The sequence below is a fragment of the Diceros bicornis genome, chromosome 15, assembly GCF_020826845.1.
Source record: "Diceros bicornis minor isolate mBicDic1 chromosome 15, mDicBic1.mat.cur, whole genome shotgun sequence".
Classification (NCBI taxonomy): Eukaryota; Metazoa; Chordata; class Mammalia; order Perissodactyla; family Rhinocerotidae; genus Diceros; species Diceros bicornis.
The window spans coordinates 43727427-43745357 of NC_080754.1; the positions used below are offsets into that span (position 1 = coordinate 43727427).

At 33.9% G+C, this 17931-nt stretch overlaps 1 protein-coding gene across 2 annotated transcripts in view; it reads right to left on the bottom strand.

Moving 5' to 3' along the window:
- Positions 1-638: 638 nt before the first annotated feature.
- PIK3CA (phosphatidylinositol-4,5-bisphosphate 3-kinase catalytic subunit alpha) overlaps positions 639-17931 on the bottom strand; it is a 72029-nt gene continuing 54736 nt past the window's right edge. For both annotated transcript variants that reach the window (XM_058556308.1, XM_058556307.1), the window contains 12 exons: positions 13436-13560; positions 12457-12538; positions 11964-12128; positions 11642-11745; positions 10294-10465; positions 8883-8989; positions 8242-8363; positions 7311-7389; positions 3589-3759; positions 2927-3044; positions 2667-2818; positions 639-1535 (listed from right to left, as the gene is read on the bottom strand). In XM_058556308.1, the coding sequence (XP_058412291.1) occupies positions 1265-1535; positions 2667-2818; positions 2927-3044; positions 3589-3759; positions 7311-7389; positions 8242-8363; positions 8883-8989; positions 10294-10465; positions 11642-11745; positions 11964-12128; positions 12457-12538; positions 13436-13560 (1668 nt within the window). In that variant the 3' untranslated portion in view covers positions 639-1264. The remainder of the gene's footprint in view (positions 1536-2666; positions 2819-2926; positions 3045-3588; positions 3760-7310; positions 7390-8241; positions 8364-8882; positions 8990-10293; positions 10466-11641; positions 11746-11963; positions 12129-12456; positions 12539-13435; positions 13561-17931) is intronic.

Sequence of the window (17931 nt, forward strand, 5' to 3'; positions counted from 1 at the left end):
TAATTTTGGTAAATAATTTCATATGATTGAGGTATTCTCAACTATAAAAGAGGATAGAAGATGGGGGATTCACGTGAAATCAAAGAAATAAAAGGAAAGAGGATAAACTTAAATCTGTGTTCCGTAAGTAGTTACACACTAAGCATTGGTAGAAATGGGATAGTGCCTGAGCCTTGCCACAGACCAAGAGAAAAGCTGACCAAGCTGCTACGAACAATAAAAAATTTGGGGTGCAAAACAATGCATGACTATGGGACAGATCATGTAAATAAAGAATATATATTAATGATAGGTTCTATAATATAAATAGCCTTTAATAAAAAAAATAATCTTTTTAATAACATTAATACTCACTTCTATTTTCTGGAAAACATGCATGAAAAATGTATTCAATTCAGTTGCAAAAGGAGGAAAAAAAAAATCAACCTAAGGTGAATACTGTACAATTCTGGAGCAAGAATTAATTCCTGCTCTTACTTTCTCTATGATGATTATTTTACTTTGTGGGAGCCCAGATTTTCCCTGGGAAATAAGAATCAGATTCTTGTAAATACTGTCCAGAAAAAAACCTAAAAACACCACTTTATAACAGGTCTCATTTGTGACAGCTTCCAAAACTTTGCAGATATGACCCCAAATTGTCAAAAGGTTTGATTTATTAAAAAGGAAAAGTCTCTGGTGAAATCTCAAGAGTCCCTTCCACCCCAAGCATGTTTCTTCATTAAACAAGGAGTCAAAAAACCCACTTCAAACTATAAATTGAACAGCAATGGAAAAATAAGAAATTTTCATTATTTTCCAATCTTAATGTAATTTAACATTAAACTCCAGTTTACTTGGACCTAATGCAATAATAGACTTTGTTGTGTCCACATTTTAAAACATAGAACATTTGCAAGACAAAAAAAGAACATCATTCTTTTTCCTTCTCCATCATTTCTATATATTTTGGGGTTTTTTTGTTTCATTTTTTAAAAAAAGATACAAACAATCTTCAAAGTTTACCTTTTTGGACTTAAGGCATAACATGAAATTGCGCATTATTCTAAAGCTTAATTTTGAAATGAACTAGTTTAGTGCTATCAAACCCTGTTTGCGTTTACATTATTTAAATTATATAGTATTTTATTTCTGTTCTTGCTGTAAATTCTAATGCTGTTCATGGATTGTGCAATTCCTATGCAATCAGTCTTTGCCTGTTGACAGTTATTAACAGTGCAGTATAGAATCCAGATATTGAGCTTTCAGTTTCTTAGTTATCATTTCAGTTCAAAGCATGCTGCTTAATTGTGTGGAAGATCCAATCCATTTTTGTTGTCCATCCACCATGGTGTGCATCATTCATCTGTTTCATGAAATATTCCAAGGCCTCTTGCTCAGTTTTATCTAAAGCTAGGGTCTTTCGAATGTATGCAATATCATCAAAAGATTGTAGTTCTGGCATTCCAGAGCCAAGCATCATTGAGAAAAGATTTATGAAGAGATTGGCATGTTGCCGAATAGCTAGATAAGCCTTGTAACACATCTCCTGAAACCTATAAGTAATGAGAATAGCTTGGTCAGTATGGAGCAAATGGCATTAACACCTTCAGGTCTCTGCTCAAATCGCACATCATGAGAGAGGCCTTCTTGGACAAACCTATAAAAAATAGCATTCCTCTCCCCACTTCCCTTACCAACACTTTCTATTCCCTTTACCCCACACTAGAATGTAAACTCTGTGAGTCCATAAGGACTTTGTTTACTGCCTTATCACCAGCACCTAGATTAATGCCTGGTACATTAGGAATTTAATAAGGATTTATTAAATGTATGAATTGGTCCACACTAAAGCCATTAGGATTTAGGCAGGGCCAGGATTGAGTTACAGATAAAATGGAATTTTATAAAAGGTTTTTAAAAGTACTTTAAGGTTTAAGATAGACTAATGATATACCATAAGGTGGCAAGAAAAATTGTGAATAAACACGGTAATTATAGTTGACTGAATTCCTCAAATTAAAAAATGTTCTCTTAAGCACTATACATTATTTGTCAATAGAGAGAAGGTGGAGTCCAACTATTTAAACTGCACTAAATAAAAACTTTTAATGTATTATGAAGTTTAAGGATCACTTTCTTTTTAGGACTTAATTGACTAAATAAATTAAATTGGTTTTTCTTTCCATTTTCTTCACAGCATTATACAATAAATAAATAAAAACAAATATATTAAAATATTCAGTTTATGCTATAATGTTAATATAACATGTATTATTTTAATTAATTAATTAATTAATTTTTTGTGAGGAAGATCAGCCCTGAGCTAAGATCCATGCTAATCCTCCTCTTTTTTTTGCTGAGGAAGACTGGCTCTGAGCTAACATCTATTGCCAATCCTCCTCGTTTTTTTTTCCCCCAAAGCCCCAGCAGATAGTTCTATGTCATAGTTGCACATCCTTCTAGTTGCTGTATGTGGGATGCGGCCTCAGCATGGCCAGAGAAGCGGTGCGTCGGTGCGCGCCCGGGATCCGAACCCGGGCCGCCAGTAGTGGAGCGCACGCACTTAACCGCTAAGCCATGGGGCTGGCCCTCATGTATTATTTTAAATTGCTTGAAAAATATCAATTGTTTTTGATAGAGTAGCAAGAATTCTTTATTATGTACTTTTGATTTCTTGAGCTTACCTCTCAAATTCTCTTGTCTTTGTGCATTCTTGGGCTCCTTTACTAATCACTATTAAGAAATCTTGTGTCAAAACAAATGGTACACGCTCTCGTTTATAACCAAATTTTTTCTTCTTGTGATCCAAAAAGTGTCCAAAGTCTATATGAAACAGCTTTCAAAAATAAGAAATTATATTATAGTTTGACAAATGCAGAAATGCAATATCCTGAATTAATACATTGAAGAATGCCAAAACATTTTAAAAAGAGAAAGCTATTACTTGTCCATCATCTTTAACCATGATGTTACTATTGTGACGATCTCCAATTCCCAAGATGAAGGTAGCAACACAATACCCAGCACAAGAACGTGTAAACAGATCAATGGCTGCATCATATCTACAAAGAAGAAATAAACACCTTATCAGTAGTGTGGAAATAAAGAGTGATCCAGTCCAAACTGGGAAAAGATGGTCAAAGTCTGTATTAAAACAATGAAAACAATCACTGACATTAAGGGAAGGAAGTAATTATGTCCAAAGATCTGAGGAATTTTGAGATTCTGAACTTTTCAAGGGTTTCCAAGGAAATTTCTAGTTATTCTTTGACCAAAGCATAATTCTTATTATAGTGAAAAAATACTTATCATGTCATTAAAATAAATTTTTTTCTCAAGTAAAATTTTGAATGCGCAATGTTAATTTTTTAAAAAAGAATAAGCAATAATAAAAACACATTTTAATACGTTGAATGTCTATGATTTCACCAAATTATAAGCAATTCTGATCATTTAAACACAATAATCTCAAATATTTCAAAGGTTGAGTACATTTCTTTCCAAAGTAAGTACAATTGTTTTCTCTGGTCTAACTCAGAGAAATACACACAACCATTAAAAGACTTGTCTAACAAAAACTTAGATTAACAGAGGAAGAAAACTCACATTTCTCCTTTGTTCTTGTCTTTGAGCCACTGATGTAGCGTGTGGCTGTTGAACTGAAGTGCACCTTTCAAGCCACCTTTGCACTGAATTTGCATAATAGTGTGAGAATTTCTCACCACCTCAATAAGTCCCACGCAGTCACCAATTGACAGACAACCATACGGTAACATTCTGAAAAAGGATCAAGACATTTGCAATTAAATGATGGGACTTTGTGAGGAAGATCAGCCCTGAGCTAACATCCATGCTAATCCTCTTTTTTTCTTTTTTTCTTCTTTGCTGAGGAAGACCAGCTCTGAGCTAACATCTATTGCCAGTCCCCCTCCTTTTTTTTCCCCAAAGCCCCAGAAGATAGCTGTATGTCATAGTTGCACATCCTTCAAGTTGCTGTATGTGGGACGCGGCCTCAGCATGGCCAGAGAAGCAGCGCGTCAGTGCGCGCCCGGGGTTCTGAACCCCGGGCCGCCAGTAGCGGAGCATGCGCACTTAACCGCGAAGCCACGGGGCTGGCCCTAAATGATGGAACTTTGAAATAGCAAATATTTTAACAGGCTAACACAGGAATATTGTATTTGCAAATTTGTCATGCATGACCTTTACTCCCTTAACCTAATTTTAATTTTCTTTTATTATAGTATGACAAATATTCCTAGAAAAATCCTCAAAATTATCTGCCATCATTTATTATAACCTTCAACTAATTTCAACCTTCAACCTAAACTATTTAATTGTATTTAGAAAAGCATTAAGAAATTTATTGTGGCAATTAAAATTTTATAAACACTTAGGACTTTAAAAATATGGGCGAATTTAAAGATGTTTAACTGACACTTAAATAATACTTTAGGGCAGCGGTTCTCAAATTTATGGTCTCAGGACACCTTTATAGTCTTAAAATTATCGAGGACACCAAAGAGCTTTTATTTTTATGTGGTTTATATCTATTGATATGAGAAATTAAAAGGGAGAAAGTAAAAAATTAAAGCGTTTATTAATTCATTTAAAGATAATAAACTATTATATGGTAATATAAATAACATCATTTATGAAACAAAAAACCCTATATTTAAAAGAAAAACTTAGTGAGATGTCTGGCTTAATAATACTGAGCAGGATTCTCATATATGTTTCTGTATTCAATCTAAGGCAATGTTTTAACTGAAGCGTATGAAGACAATCTGGCCTTACACAGACATGTAGGGAAAGAGGAGGAGTGCTGTAATCACTTTCTCAGTTAACTGTAGATATTTGCCTTGGACACTATTCCAAAATTTGACAAGAGAGAATTTCTCAAGTTGCAATATAGAATCTGAAACCATATAAATAAACTTTTCATCCTCTGTTACATTAAAATGCATTTGTCTATCTTGCCTCTGAATAGAATTTTACCCATATATGACTATAATATCCTGTATTGGTCATTTGGAAGGTATTATTTCACTGAGTTATGGTGATCTTTCAAATGTTGATATTTTTCATTATACCAACTAAAGAATCACAATTGTTAACAATACCACTGATCTCATCAGAAAAGTCTTTACTTTGGGAGAAGCTATTATGCTCACAGCAGTGGATACTAGTTTTTCAAAATTCTAATTTTTGCTTGAAAGCTCAAATTTTATCATTGACAACAAATACTGTCAGTTATTCTCCTTGAGCAGAGAGGCTCATATTGTTCATTTTCAAGAAAATGGCTGCCAAACAGCCATGTCTGGTTAACCATAGCTTGTCTATTATTTATTAAGTAAAAAAGATGTTCGCTGAAAAAAGCAGGTAGTTCACCTCGCAACTCAAATAACCCACAAACGTTTTTCCTTGACACAACCAGACTTTGATATGCAGCAGAAGCGCTTTATGGGTACTTCCCATTCATCACAGAATATTAAGGAGGACATGTAGTCAAGGGTGGAGATGTGAGGATTCAGAGAGAATGAAAAAAAGAACCTACCACCCCAACTGGCACATAAGTACTAAAGGATGGTTTTTCATGCTCTGTTGTTCTCATAAGCTACTGTCCATTCTTTCCACTTTTCCTTTACTTCTGAAATTCCTAAAAGAGTAATAGTCTACACTTATTTTCATTTTCTCACTTAATTCCTTGTAGCCTAATTTCTACGCCTACCACTCTACTGACTCAACTCTTCTTAAAGCTAATCATGAACCATCAAATCCAAGGGCTTTTCCATAGTCCTTATACCCTTAACCCCCCTGAAGCATCTGACACTATAAATTGTGAATCTCTCTTCCCTTTTGGGTTCTATGAATCATTTGCTCTGTGCCTCCTACGCTTTCAACCATTTCTCTTATGGAATCTTTTCTTCTACCTGCCCTGGTAAATACAGGAATTTCTTAAGGTTATACTCCTGCCCATTCTCTCATTTTACATTATAATTTTACTACTGTTGAACATGCTCATAGTTTAAAGAGTCACACAGTCCTAATAAGGCTTGTTATTAAAAAAAAAAAACAAGCAGAGTTATAATAAACCTGAATCTAAGTTTTGCCAAGTATAAATAAAAATGCTATCATTTTACTTAACTTTTTATTTAAAATTAGACTTTAAATAAAAATTTTTACTTAAATTTACTTAAGTTAAAAGAAAAATATTTAGAAAATATTATAAGACTTAAGAACTTTCCAAAGATCCAACTTACTTTCCAATGACTTAGCTTAATTTTAGATGCTTTTTCGCACAGCCACTAATTTATAATTAAATATTGTAATTACCAGAGTTATATAGTTAAATCCTTTTCTCTCCTATGCCTGGTTCTGCATTCTCTTTTGTACTCTACTCCCCTAGGGGTGGTAGTAGTAGTGGCACGTGATCTCTCACGACACAGGGAGTGATACCAAAAAGGGAAACTTGATTTGCATAACATTAATTGTTTTTGGAAAGCAGCAGGAATTAAGCAAAGAATCAGGTGTGAAGAATTTGAAGTTGATGACTTAATTTTATGCCTTAGTAGTTATTTGAGATGTTCGTTTTTCTTCTTTGCAACAGAAGGGTCTACAACATTTGTCACCGATACATTTTCATATACTAGCTGCTCTTAATCTTGAAAAGCCATACAAATAAGACCCTCATCCACTCTGCTGTTGCAGCTAGAGTTGGCTCCTATGCTCACTTACAGACAAAATTACCTTTGAATGAATCCGGATTTGCAAGGAGACGAGTAAGAGAAGGAAAAACTATTAGAAACAAAAATGACTAGAAGAAGATGAATCATAAGAGGAACCTTGGAGATAATACTGATAATTGTGGAAGGTTGGGCAGAAACCAAAAGAATGGCAAAAACCTTATTTAAGATTAGTTGCTGTCATAAATTTTGCTGCAAAATTGATTCAAGATTAGAGGATTTATAAAGTCTTAGAATTAGAAAATTTATATTATGAAAGAAACTTTCTTTTTAAACTCTTAACTTCTGAATGAACACAGGGGCCTTTTGTGTCTCCTATGTCTTGTTCCTAAATAGTGACACTCTGGAGGCAGGAGCAGAGTCTTTACCAGTTTATCAGAGATAGTTCTTCTTACCTAGCCGAATCTTATTAGCTATTCTAAGCCAAGGAAGAGGAGGACAAATGAAAGTATTACAGTGTAATCAACTAGTGTTAATTACTATTCCATACATTCTTTATAGATATATGTTTCTATAATTAATATTTACTAATAGTTTGTTTTCAGAATAACTTGCAACATACAGGTTGCTTTATTGGTTACCTACCGAAGATCAAGACCTTGATTTTGCCAGATGTTTTCCATAATGCGAATAATCTGAAGTGTTAGCATATCTTGCCGTAAATCTGAAATTCAAATAATACATACCACCACTTAATGCCACAAATGCAAATTTGGGTACCATGTCATCACATTGTTTTCACACAGAAAATAAATAGAGCTATATTTACTCTTCCAAATAATCTGTAAGGAAGCAATATTCTGATTCTTTAACCCATTTCTAAAGTATCTGCATAAACACATCTGTAGAACAATGTAGGATAAGGTAGCATGTTATTTCATAAAAATTTTATATTAAAATATTTAGAGTACCTATTTTTCTGAATCCTTAAATTTGAACGTTTATATTAAAATATTGGGATTAACAGAATTTAGTGCTAAGATGTCATTTCCCCATGGAAACCCATCAATGATACATTTTTTAGTATATAAAGTGTATCCCCCCATAGCCTGTTCTCCAAGTAAATTAGGACCTTCTTTTATATGATTCCTTAGCAGACTACACTTTTCCTTTGTACCACGGTTGTAATTTTATTTTTGTAATTATTTGTTTAATGTCTCCCTTTTCCCTGTTAGACTGTAAGCTCCAAGAGGGCAGGGATTCTGTTTTTGTGTATTCTTACAACCCCAGGGCCTAGCACATCAAATATTCATGGAATAAATGGATACTCACACAGCTAAGCAAATAAGAGTTAGAAACTGATTTCAGATCTTCTGATTCTAAACCTAGTACTTCTTTTCTTTTCATTAATTATACATACATATTCTAAAGGTTAAGACATCTGCTTAATATTGTATATTTTACTGCATGTGTATTCCTTAAATGGCTTCCAACAGTCTTCATGGTTCATAAATATCCTGTGTTTAAAAAGATAGCTAAATTCATGCATCATAAGTTCATTAATACTCTTTCTTACCATCCCCATTTTTAAAGATGATCTCATTGTTCTGAAAGAGTAACTCTGACATGATGTCTGGGTTCTCCCAATTCAACCACAGTGGCCTTTTTGCAGAGGACATAATTCGACACTCTTCAAGCCTTTAAAATAGTTAAAAACTTTACTAGGTACCTTAGCTTTGTTATTCTTTTTGCCCTCAAATTTATTTTATATATACATATACAGTATAGCTTTTTGAAGTGTTATAAAAATTTTAAACTTTCTCCTCAATTTTATTTATGAATTCATTTCTAGGGGAGTATAAAGAGAAAATAAATATTAAGCTTAAAAATTTCTTATATAATAGCATATGATTTTTCAACAAATATAGGGACAAATCATTAGTTTTATAGATATTACATTCCATTTCTTATCCTGTGATTCCAAAAGTTCTGGCCATAGAAACTATTATTAAAGTAGTAAAAACTCATTCTGAATAAATACAGTTCTGAACTTAAAATTTTACTACTCTTATTTTGCAGGGTAGGAGAATGGGAGAGGGAAGCATATATAACTTAACATTCTAATTATAACAGACATTTTGACTTTTCTCAAGATTTTCTCCAGAAAGAATCTTGTTTAAATATATCAATAAAACTTCCAATAATAAAGTACCTTACCTGAGATTTCCTAGTTGATGAGCAGGGTTTAGAGGAGATAGAAAGCCCTGTAGAGCATCCATGAAATCTGGTCGCCGCATTTGCTCAACTAAAAACTTCATCTGTACCTGATAAATAAGCATAATCATGGTTGAAATTGATTTCATAAAAGGTAAAACTAACTGGTAATCTCTTTTACACACTGGGAACTTAGTGTTTTGTAGTCTTGGAATCCATATCTTGGATTGGCTGTATTCTAATTAGAAGGGTTTCTGTAACACAGAGCAGCACAACTCAGGCAGAGAGGCAAGAGTGACAGCACTGTGCACCTTCCTGTGAGAACTCCGCATGCTGACAGAGGGAGGCAATGTTTTGGCTCTAGAGCAAGGCTCAGCCAACTATGGCCTGTAGGTCAGCTGCCAGTTTTTGTAAATCAAATTGTGCTGGAATGCAGGCATGCCCATTCCTTTAGATATTGGTTGCTTTCACACTAGAATAGCAGAGTTGAGTAGTTACAACAGAGATCACAAAACCTGCAAAGTCTAAAATATTTACTATCTGGCATTTTAAGAAAAAGTTTGCTGACCTTTGTTGTAGAGGAAAAACTGTGGAGACATCATGTTAGCTTAGCTTAATAACTTTACCTTTCAGCTTTTCAGAAAACACATTTACTCTTTCTCTGCTGGGATTTTACCTTTTTCAAGGTCTAGTGAGGCTAAAAGAAATTGTTGGGAAAAGGACTTGTAAGGACATTTGTTACACTAAGTCTCAGACTAAACTCAGGTTCTAGTATATAGTAAAGAAACATCCTTTTTAAATCAATTCAAACCAGAGCCCAGACTGCTGAGCTATCAGGCAATAACTGCCATTTTATTCTAGGAAACCTCCATCTATCGAAAATATAAAATGTGAGTCAGGAAAAAAAAAAAGGTTAGCCACTAGGAATTCATAATAAATTAATTTTCATGTTGGAATTTGAATAACAAAGTTTTGTGTTTTTTTTTCTTACTATGTATAAGTGAGCAGCTAGAAAATCTAGTCATCACTGACTAGGGCAGCTCTTGCTCATGTAAAGGCATTTCTTTTTCTATCACTATCAACCTTAATATTAGCACACTACTTCCTACACTTTATCATTGTTATGATAAAACATGAAACCACTCAAAGTAACTGCCTTTGTTCCTACAACTGCAATTTTTGTTTCCTATCAGAATCCTATTTAAGCCAATAGTGATCTCAGTAATGAATTTCATGTTTCTAATTCATCCATTGCATCATAGCCAACCTGTGATATGAAAACTCCAGCTTAGAAGTTGGATGAGAGCTTGGATTCAAATCCTAATCTGCTTGATTCTAAGGCCCATAATCTCTCAAATAACCCTGCCCCATTGCAATGAAGAGAGTCGCAAAAACAAACCAAAGAGTCACATACCTTTTGTGTTTCATCCTTCTTCTCTTGCTTGAGAATGTCAGTTAAGTTAATGAGCTTTTCCATAGCCTCAACTTGCCTGTTCAGGTGCTTTAAATACATTCCGCATGCACGACAATAGGACTCCAAAAGCAGGCCAAACCTCTGACTAACTGTTTTATTGTGCATTTCAGATCTAAAAGAACAGTGCAAGATTAAAACATAAATAAATATATAGCCTTAAATGAGTTATACACAGAATCTTTTTAAGAAAACCTATTTTCTAAATCCAATGAATGTTATAATCATACTAACAATAAAATGATTTAAAACCTATCATTTAGAAGTAAAACAATCAAGAGTTTCAGGTAGTTCCTGGAAATGTAAATTTAATAAACTAGATTTTAGGTTTATTTCAACTACTTTTCATTTACTAATCTCAGCACAAGATATATGTACATGAAAAAAGGGAAATTAGGCACAAAAATAATAAAATGAATATGGAGGGAGCAAAGAATTCAGTGAGTACTATTTGACTCTTCTGGCATACCTGTCCCTTTTCTATGCTGTCTCTGAATTCAAGTTATTTTAAACCTAGCTTCTAGATTCCATTTTTGACTTATTTTAACATTTCAAAAATCATATTAGAGATCTGTTTCTAAATTTAGAAAAAATGCATAGTTTATGACCTCTAACTTTGAGCATTAGACAGATCATATTCTGCAAAATACTTTTCATTTTTTATTTTTTTTAATTTTTATTTATTTATTTTTCCCCCAAAGCCCCAGTAGATAGTTGTATGTCATAGCTGCACATCCTTCTAGATGCTGTATGTGAGACGCGGCCTCAGCATGGCCGGAGAAGCAGTACGTCGGTGCGCGCCCAGGATCCGAACCCGGGCCGCTGGCAGCGGAGCGCACGCACTTAACCGCTAAGCCACAGGGCCGGCCCATACTTTTTATTTTTAATTAGCTTTTTTTCTAGTAGGAAACTTGGGATTTTATTATTATTGTTCTGAATTCCAAGGCAAGATTTTTTTTCTTTATTTTGGGGTATTTTAATCCACACATACAGTGAAACCAACAGCAACATTTATCTAGATCTAGCAAATTTTACTTTGCTTAAAGTAGATTCAAAATCTTTAAAAGTATTTCAGCTCTCATTCCTGCACAAAATTCAGTTTTGAATTTTACTGCTTATTTAATGTTAAAGAGAAAAAGCTGAGGGAGGCTCATCACTGGTACAATATACTTTCAGAATGGAAAACTTCCAAACAAAAACAACAGTTTATAAGTAACACATATTTATACATCTGTAAAGTAAGTAAGTAATACATATCTAAATAATTAAATGGGAAAATAATTTGACTTACTTTAAATGCCAAAAGAAAAAGTGCCCAATCCTTTGATTAGTCAATGCTTTCTTGAGTAAAAATCTCACAAGCAGGTTATCCAAATACTGTTCATATTTTAGGACCTATGTGATTAAAAACAAACAAACATAAAAAAAAACTCTACATCAACTGGGGTCAGTTTCTGCATGGCTGGATTTAAAGAAATTTTTTAGAAAGAAAGTAGATACAACTGGTAATAAAACTGATTTTTCAAAAAGCATAAAACCAGTTAATACAGTAGGCTTTGGAAGTTGCAAGGATTTAAAATAAAACACCATTTTTTTACTTTACATTATTTTACCTGCACTAGCTGAATTAGGTACTGAGAAAGTTTGTCATCTGTTAAATATTTTTCCAAGCATCGAACAGCAAAACTTCGAACCATAGGATCTGGGTAATTGCAGTCCAGAAGCTCCATAGCCTGTTCAGGTTTGATGGGAGGCCAATCTTTTACCAAGCAGTACATCTGTGTTTGAAAAAGATAATAAATCATATTTAAAAAGCAAAGATAGTTGTGAATGAATCCTCTAAGACACTGTTTTAATTTCTTATTTTAAAATTAGTTTAGATAAAAGTTCCCCCTTATGAATTCAGTGCTTAATATTTTTAGTTCTAATTAATTTTATCAATGGAAGTGGTGTGAACAATATTTTTCTCTACTATATTACCATTATTAATTAGTTTAAAACATACTATTTCATCTCTTATACTTATGCAGACTTTCTGAGAGAAAACAATTTGAGCGACACACCAAATCTGTGCAACAGTTACTCAGAAATCTCAAACGCATTTACCTGAGCTACTTCATCTCTCGAATTCCATTTAACGGACAGAAGCAATTTGGGTAGAATTTCAGGGATAGTTACACAATAGTGTCTGTGTGGAAAAGACAAAACAAAATAAAAAACATTCTTGTTTATTCAAAAGGCCTAGATGTCTAAATTTTCAACTGCAATCTTTAAGAGGTTCCAAATATTTTTAAAACTTCTTACCATACTAGCCTTCTGAAAAATCAAAAGAAATCAGTGTTTAACACTACAGTTGTATATACATGTACATATATACTTAAGACACAGTTGAAATGGCATGAAAGACAAAAGGAAAATCCAAACGGAGGTCAGATACTTAGGAAAAATTATGAATTTATGTTATAATACTCTTTTATATAGCTCCTATTATTCACCTACTTATTCAACATGAACCACGAGAAGAGTTACAACCTCTACTGTGGTTACTGGATAAAATTTATGTTTTAATGAACTTTCTGCAGAAATGTACTGCAACTGCTTTATTTAAATAAACTAGTGTACACTTACAAGTTGTAGGATAATTTCTTCATAAGTGAAAATAAGGTATTACATTATTACTTTGAGGAAATGTAAGAAAAACAAATGAAAGGAACTCCTAAAACTTGAAATATCTAGACCAAGTAAACCACAACTAAATTGATCTAAAGCTACTGGGTACTTTTTTTGGATCTTGTATTTAAAAACACAAACAAAAAACAACCAAATCCTTAAAAAAAGTCGTATCAGGGATTTAGAATTTTAAAAAAAGCCTTCAACAAGCAAGGTTAGTCCCGATGAAGCATGATTTTCTAGAAATATTGATCCACATTCACATTTTTGAAAAGGATAATGTTTATAACAAAAAAGTCATGTAAATTATGCTTTCTTTACTCTAAAAGGTACAGCAGAAACATGGCAAGATCAGCCAAAGTCAGTGCTTTCCTCTGTAATAGAAGAAAGAAAGATTCTCCGCCTTAAAACTTACCTGTGGCTCCACAGAAAATCTTTCTCTTGCTCAGTGATTTCAGATAGAGGATCTCGTGTACAAATTGCTCGGAGCTGTTCTTTATCATTTTCTCTTAATTCGTTGTCTCTAGCTAGTCTGTTACTCTGTAAAATAAAGTAATATCTTATATGATTTTCTTTGCCATATTTCCCCCCCGGATTCATGAGTGATCTATGAAAAAAGAAAATTAATTGTCAGTAAACCTTACATTGCTTAACTGTTGTGAAACAGCTTATTCTCATGGCAAGACTTTATTTTTGGGGATAGGGAAGAACCAACTTAAGATAAATCCAATAACCACCAACCACAGAACAGTAACTGCCAAAGTCAGTCAGGGATAAGACCAGACTGGGACACTAAGGGGTAGTAGTAAATAATTTACTTTTCTTCCTGATGAGCCCCTTCCTAGTATCCTATTAACTAATCTGCTAATGTATCTGGAATAAGAGAATGAGAAATAATAAAATAATAAAATAAAAATGTAAATTCTTTCATAATCTTTGCCTGCATACATCCTTATAATCACTGCAAAGCTTTCAAATTTGAAAAGTAAAATTAAGGGGAAAAAGGAAAAGAAACACCCCCATTAAAACACTGTACCCTGAGTGTTAGGAAACTAAAAAGAAAACATCATCACTTTTGGTATAATCCCAAGATTCCAAGTAATGTATTTATTCCCTTTAAATATAGATATATTAACTGCATAATGAATAATTATGAATGCATATTAATGTATTATGCAAAACAAATACACACCTCTTAGAATAGGTTACACATATTCCTAATGGTTAAAAGCAGACATCCATGCTACTTGGTTTCTATACATTAAAACATTGTTAATTTATTCAACAGCATAAAGAAATATTACTGGCACATATTCATTCAACAAATATTTATTAAAACATGTACTTAGTGCCTTGTCCTATTCTTACTGTTGGGGTCATAAAACAGTAAAACACCCTGCACTAACAGGGCCTCCATTATAGTGGGAAATTAAATGAACAAATAAGAAAAGTATTGGAGAGTCGACATAAATACACTGGGTGATGTGACAGAGAATGACTGAGTGCCTACTTTAGACTGGGTGTTCAGAAATGGCCTCTGAGAAGGTAATATTTAATTTGTGACCCAAATGACAAGAAAGAACCATCCACACTAAGCTCCGAGAAGACTGCTGCAGATGGAGGAAACAGTGCGAGTGAGTGCCCCAAGGAGAAAACAAGTTTGGTGTGAAGGAGGGGCAGGAGGAAGCCAGTGAGTCTGGAGGCCAGTAGGTGAGGGAGGAGTGACAGCAGGTCATGTTCAGAGCATGTCAAATCTGCAGGTCAAGGGAAAAGGTTTGGATTTTATTTTTAGTGAAAAGTATTTAAAGGATGAATACCATGATTTAATTTACGTTTCATAAAGATTATTCTGGCTCCTCTGTGGAAGGAGGGAGACCAGTTAGTGAGGAGGCTATTGCAATAGTTCATGTAAGAGATAATAAATACTTAATCCTCAATTCACCAGAAAAAGTAGTCATTACCATTTATCATCTGGGCCCAATGGACTCTTTTTTTTCTGAGGAAGATTCGCCCTGAACTAACAACTGCTACCAATCTTCCTCTTTTTGTATGTGAGCTGCCACCACAGCATGGCCACTGACAGACCAGTGGCATAGGTCCACACCTGGGAATGGAATCTGGGCCGCTAAAGCAGACTGTGCCAAACTTAACCACTAGGCCACCAGGGTGGCCCACCAATGGACTCTTAATTCTTTTATGTTATTTACTTATTTTTATTTGTTTATATTATTAACATAAAATAATCTAGAGAATAAAGTGATGATAAAAAATAATTTTAGCAGACATGTTAATAAGAATTTAAACATACTAAAACCAAATTTATAATCCAAAATGGACAACATCCTTTGAATGCCACTAACAGCTTGCTCATCAACTGTCATGTCTGAGCCAGAAACATATCCACCTTGTAAATACTGACGCCAGATTTCAAATACATATCTAATAAGTTCTAGCTTATCCTTACTTCTGGTTTTTGTTCTTGCACTTATACGGTCAAAATGCAATGCTTTTGAAAACTTTGATGGCTCGTAATTTGGTTGAAGAGAAGACAGCCATCTCCTTTGCTTCATAATTGCAGAACATTTCTATTTTTATACTTATAGATATCAATCAGAATAATCAATCCAAGGATTTTTAAAATTTCTACATCACCTTTTGCCTTCCAGTTATCTTTGTATAAACACCTGCCTTCAGCATTTATCAGCTTAGAAAGTGTATCAAGTAAATTTTGGTGCACAACATCATAAAAGATGGAAAGAACACGGCAAAAGATAAGGTGTGGTCCAGAGTCTTATCAAAAAATATTGTGTGATGAAGTCATTCCTATTGAATGACTAACTGAATGTGAATATCATATTTTCTTTTTGTCCTTGCAAATGTATTGTTCACTCATTGTTTCTTGAGTTTAAGGAAATTCGCACAGGATATTTCCATCTTATATTCCACTTACATGATCAATTTCACCATCACCATTAGAGTCTGGAATAGTAGTTCTCAACTGTGCTGATTCTGTCCTCTCTACCTCCCAGAGACCTTTGATATTTTTTGGATACACTTTTGACTGTCACAACTTTGGTGGTGGTGCTACTGGAATCTAGTGGATAGAGGCCAGGGATGCTGCTAAACATCCTGTAATACACAGGATAGCCCCTACAAACAAAGAATTATTTGGCCCAAAATGGCAATAGTGTTAAGGTTTATAAGCTTAAAAAATAATGACAACAACAAAAAACTACAAAGATGGTGTTTGCAGACTTCTTTATGCCTCTGGAAAGATGATGCAAGACACTGGGCAATGCAATAAGAAGAATGAAGGATGATATAATAGTGATGATTTATTTCCTATTGCATCATTCTTCTAGGCTATTTTATTCTTTTATATTTTCATATTATTTTAGTCTTCTAGCATAGTTGGAAGTAACTGACGAATAATGATAAAATAGTGAAATGCTTTAAGATACAGGAAAGCTAAGATCCCATAATGTATCTCAGATTTATAAAAGTTTTCAACAGACCCAATGGTAATTGAAAGAATCAGTTTTATTCTATTCTAAGAGTAAACAATTTTTCCTTTTTCTTTGGAAGAAAAAAATTCTTCTAAGAAAGAAAAAAAGTCATAAACTATCAATCCTTACAAAGAGCTCAAAAAAGAAACTCAAAAGCTAAAATTGGCTTCAACAGACTCTGATGGCAAACTGAGTTCCATGACTGAATGTATGAATAAAACAGGAGATAAATGAGTTTTCAAGTCACTTGATTCTGGTAACTCAGTTAGTTCACAGGTATAACTAATTGGATAGGGTTATGGACATTTCATGGGAATGCTCACCAGTATTTTTGTATGTGGATGTGAGGAAGACTGGCCCTGTGCTAACATCTGTTGCCAGTCTTCCTCTTTTTGTTGAAGAAGATGAGCCCTGAGCTAACATCTGTGCCAATCTTCCTCTATTTTCTATCTGGGATGCCGCCACAGCATGGCTTGATGAGTGGTGTGTATGTCTGTGCCCAGGATCTGAACCTGCAAACCCTGGGCCACCGAAGTGGAGCACGCAGACTTAACCACTACACCACTGGGCCGGCCCCCTCACCAGTATTTTAATCCCAATTTCAAAATTAAGGAATTCTTATTCAGTTATAACAGAATGGTAGAGAGTAACAGGCTCAATACTTATTAAACAGTGACACTGGATAAGTTATTTATACTCTTTAAGCCTGTTTCCCTACTGGTAAAATAGGGATCATAAAAGTACCTACTCTCATAGAGATTGCTTTTAGGATTAAATGAGAAAATGTGAAAAGTGATTGGTATGGCATTTGGTATACAGTAAGAACTTGATAAATATTAGCAATATCATCATCAAGAAATTAAACTTACAGAACAGTGGCTACATTTTTCAAGAAAGAGAATGCCTTTTTAATGTCAAAAAAGTTAATTGTAAAAAAAAAGTTAATTGTACTTTTAGTATCTGATAGAATTTGATAATGTTTTAAATTAATTTTTACTCATCACAATATCTTCTATACATCTTTGAAAGTACATAAGCAGGAAGGTTATTATTATTCAGTTTACAAAAGGGATTGGTAAACTCCTTACTGAGAACATAGCTGTAAAGTGAGCTGTAAATAAAGTTCCTTAGTGCAGGATTCCAGGCTGCCCCTGGGTGCTGCTCTTACTGCTACTGGGGTAGGCATATTTTAGGACCTCTTGCCCCACATTCATTGGATGGTCTATCTATAACCTACAACCAGGCCAAAGAAAAAGTGATAAATTTGGAAATTGGGGAAAGAGACACCAAAGAACCAAAATATCCTCTTCTCTTAGCAATGACATCTTTGCCCTTGAGAAATAAGGGAGAGTTAATGGTCTTTGAACCCAGTTATATTGTGGTTCCAAAGTTATGGCCATGATCA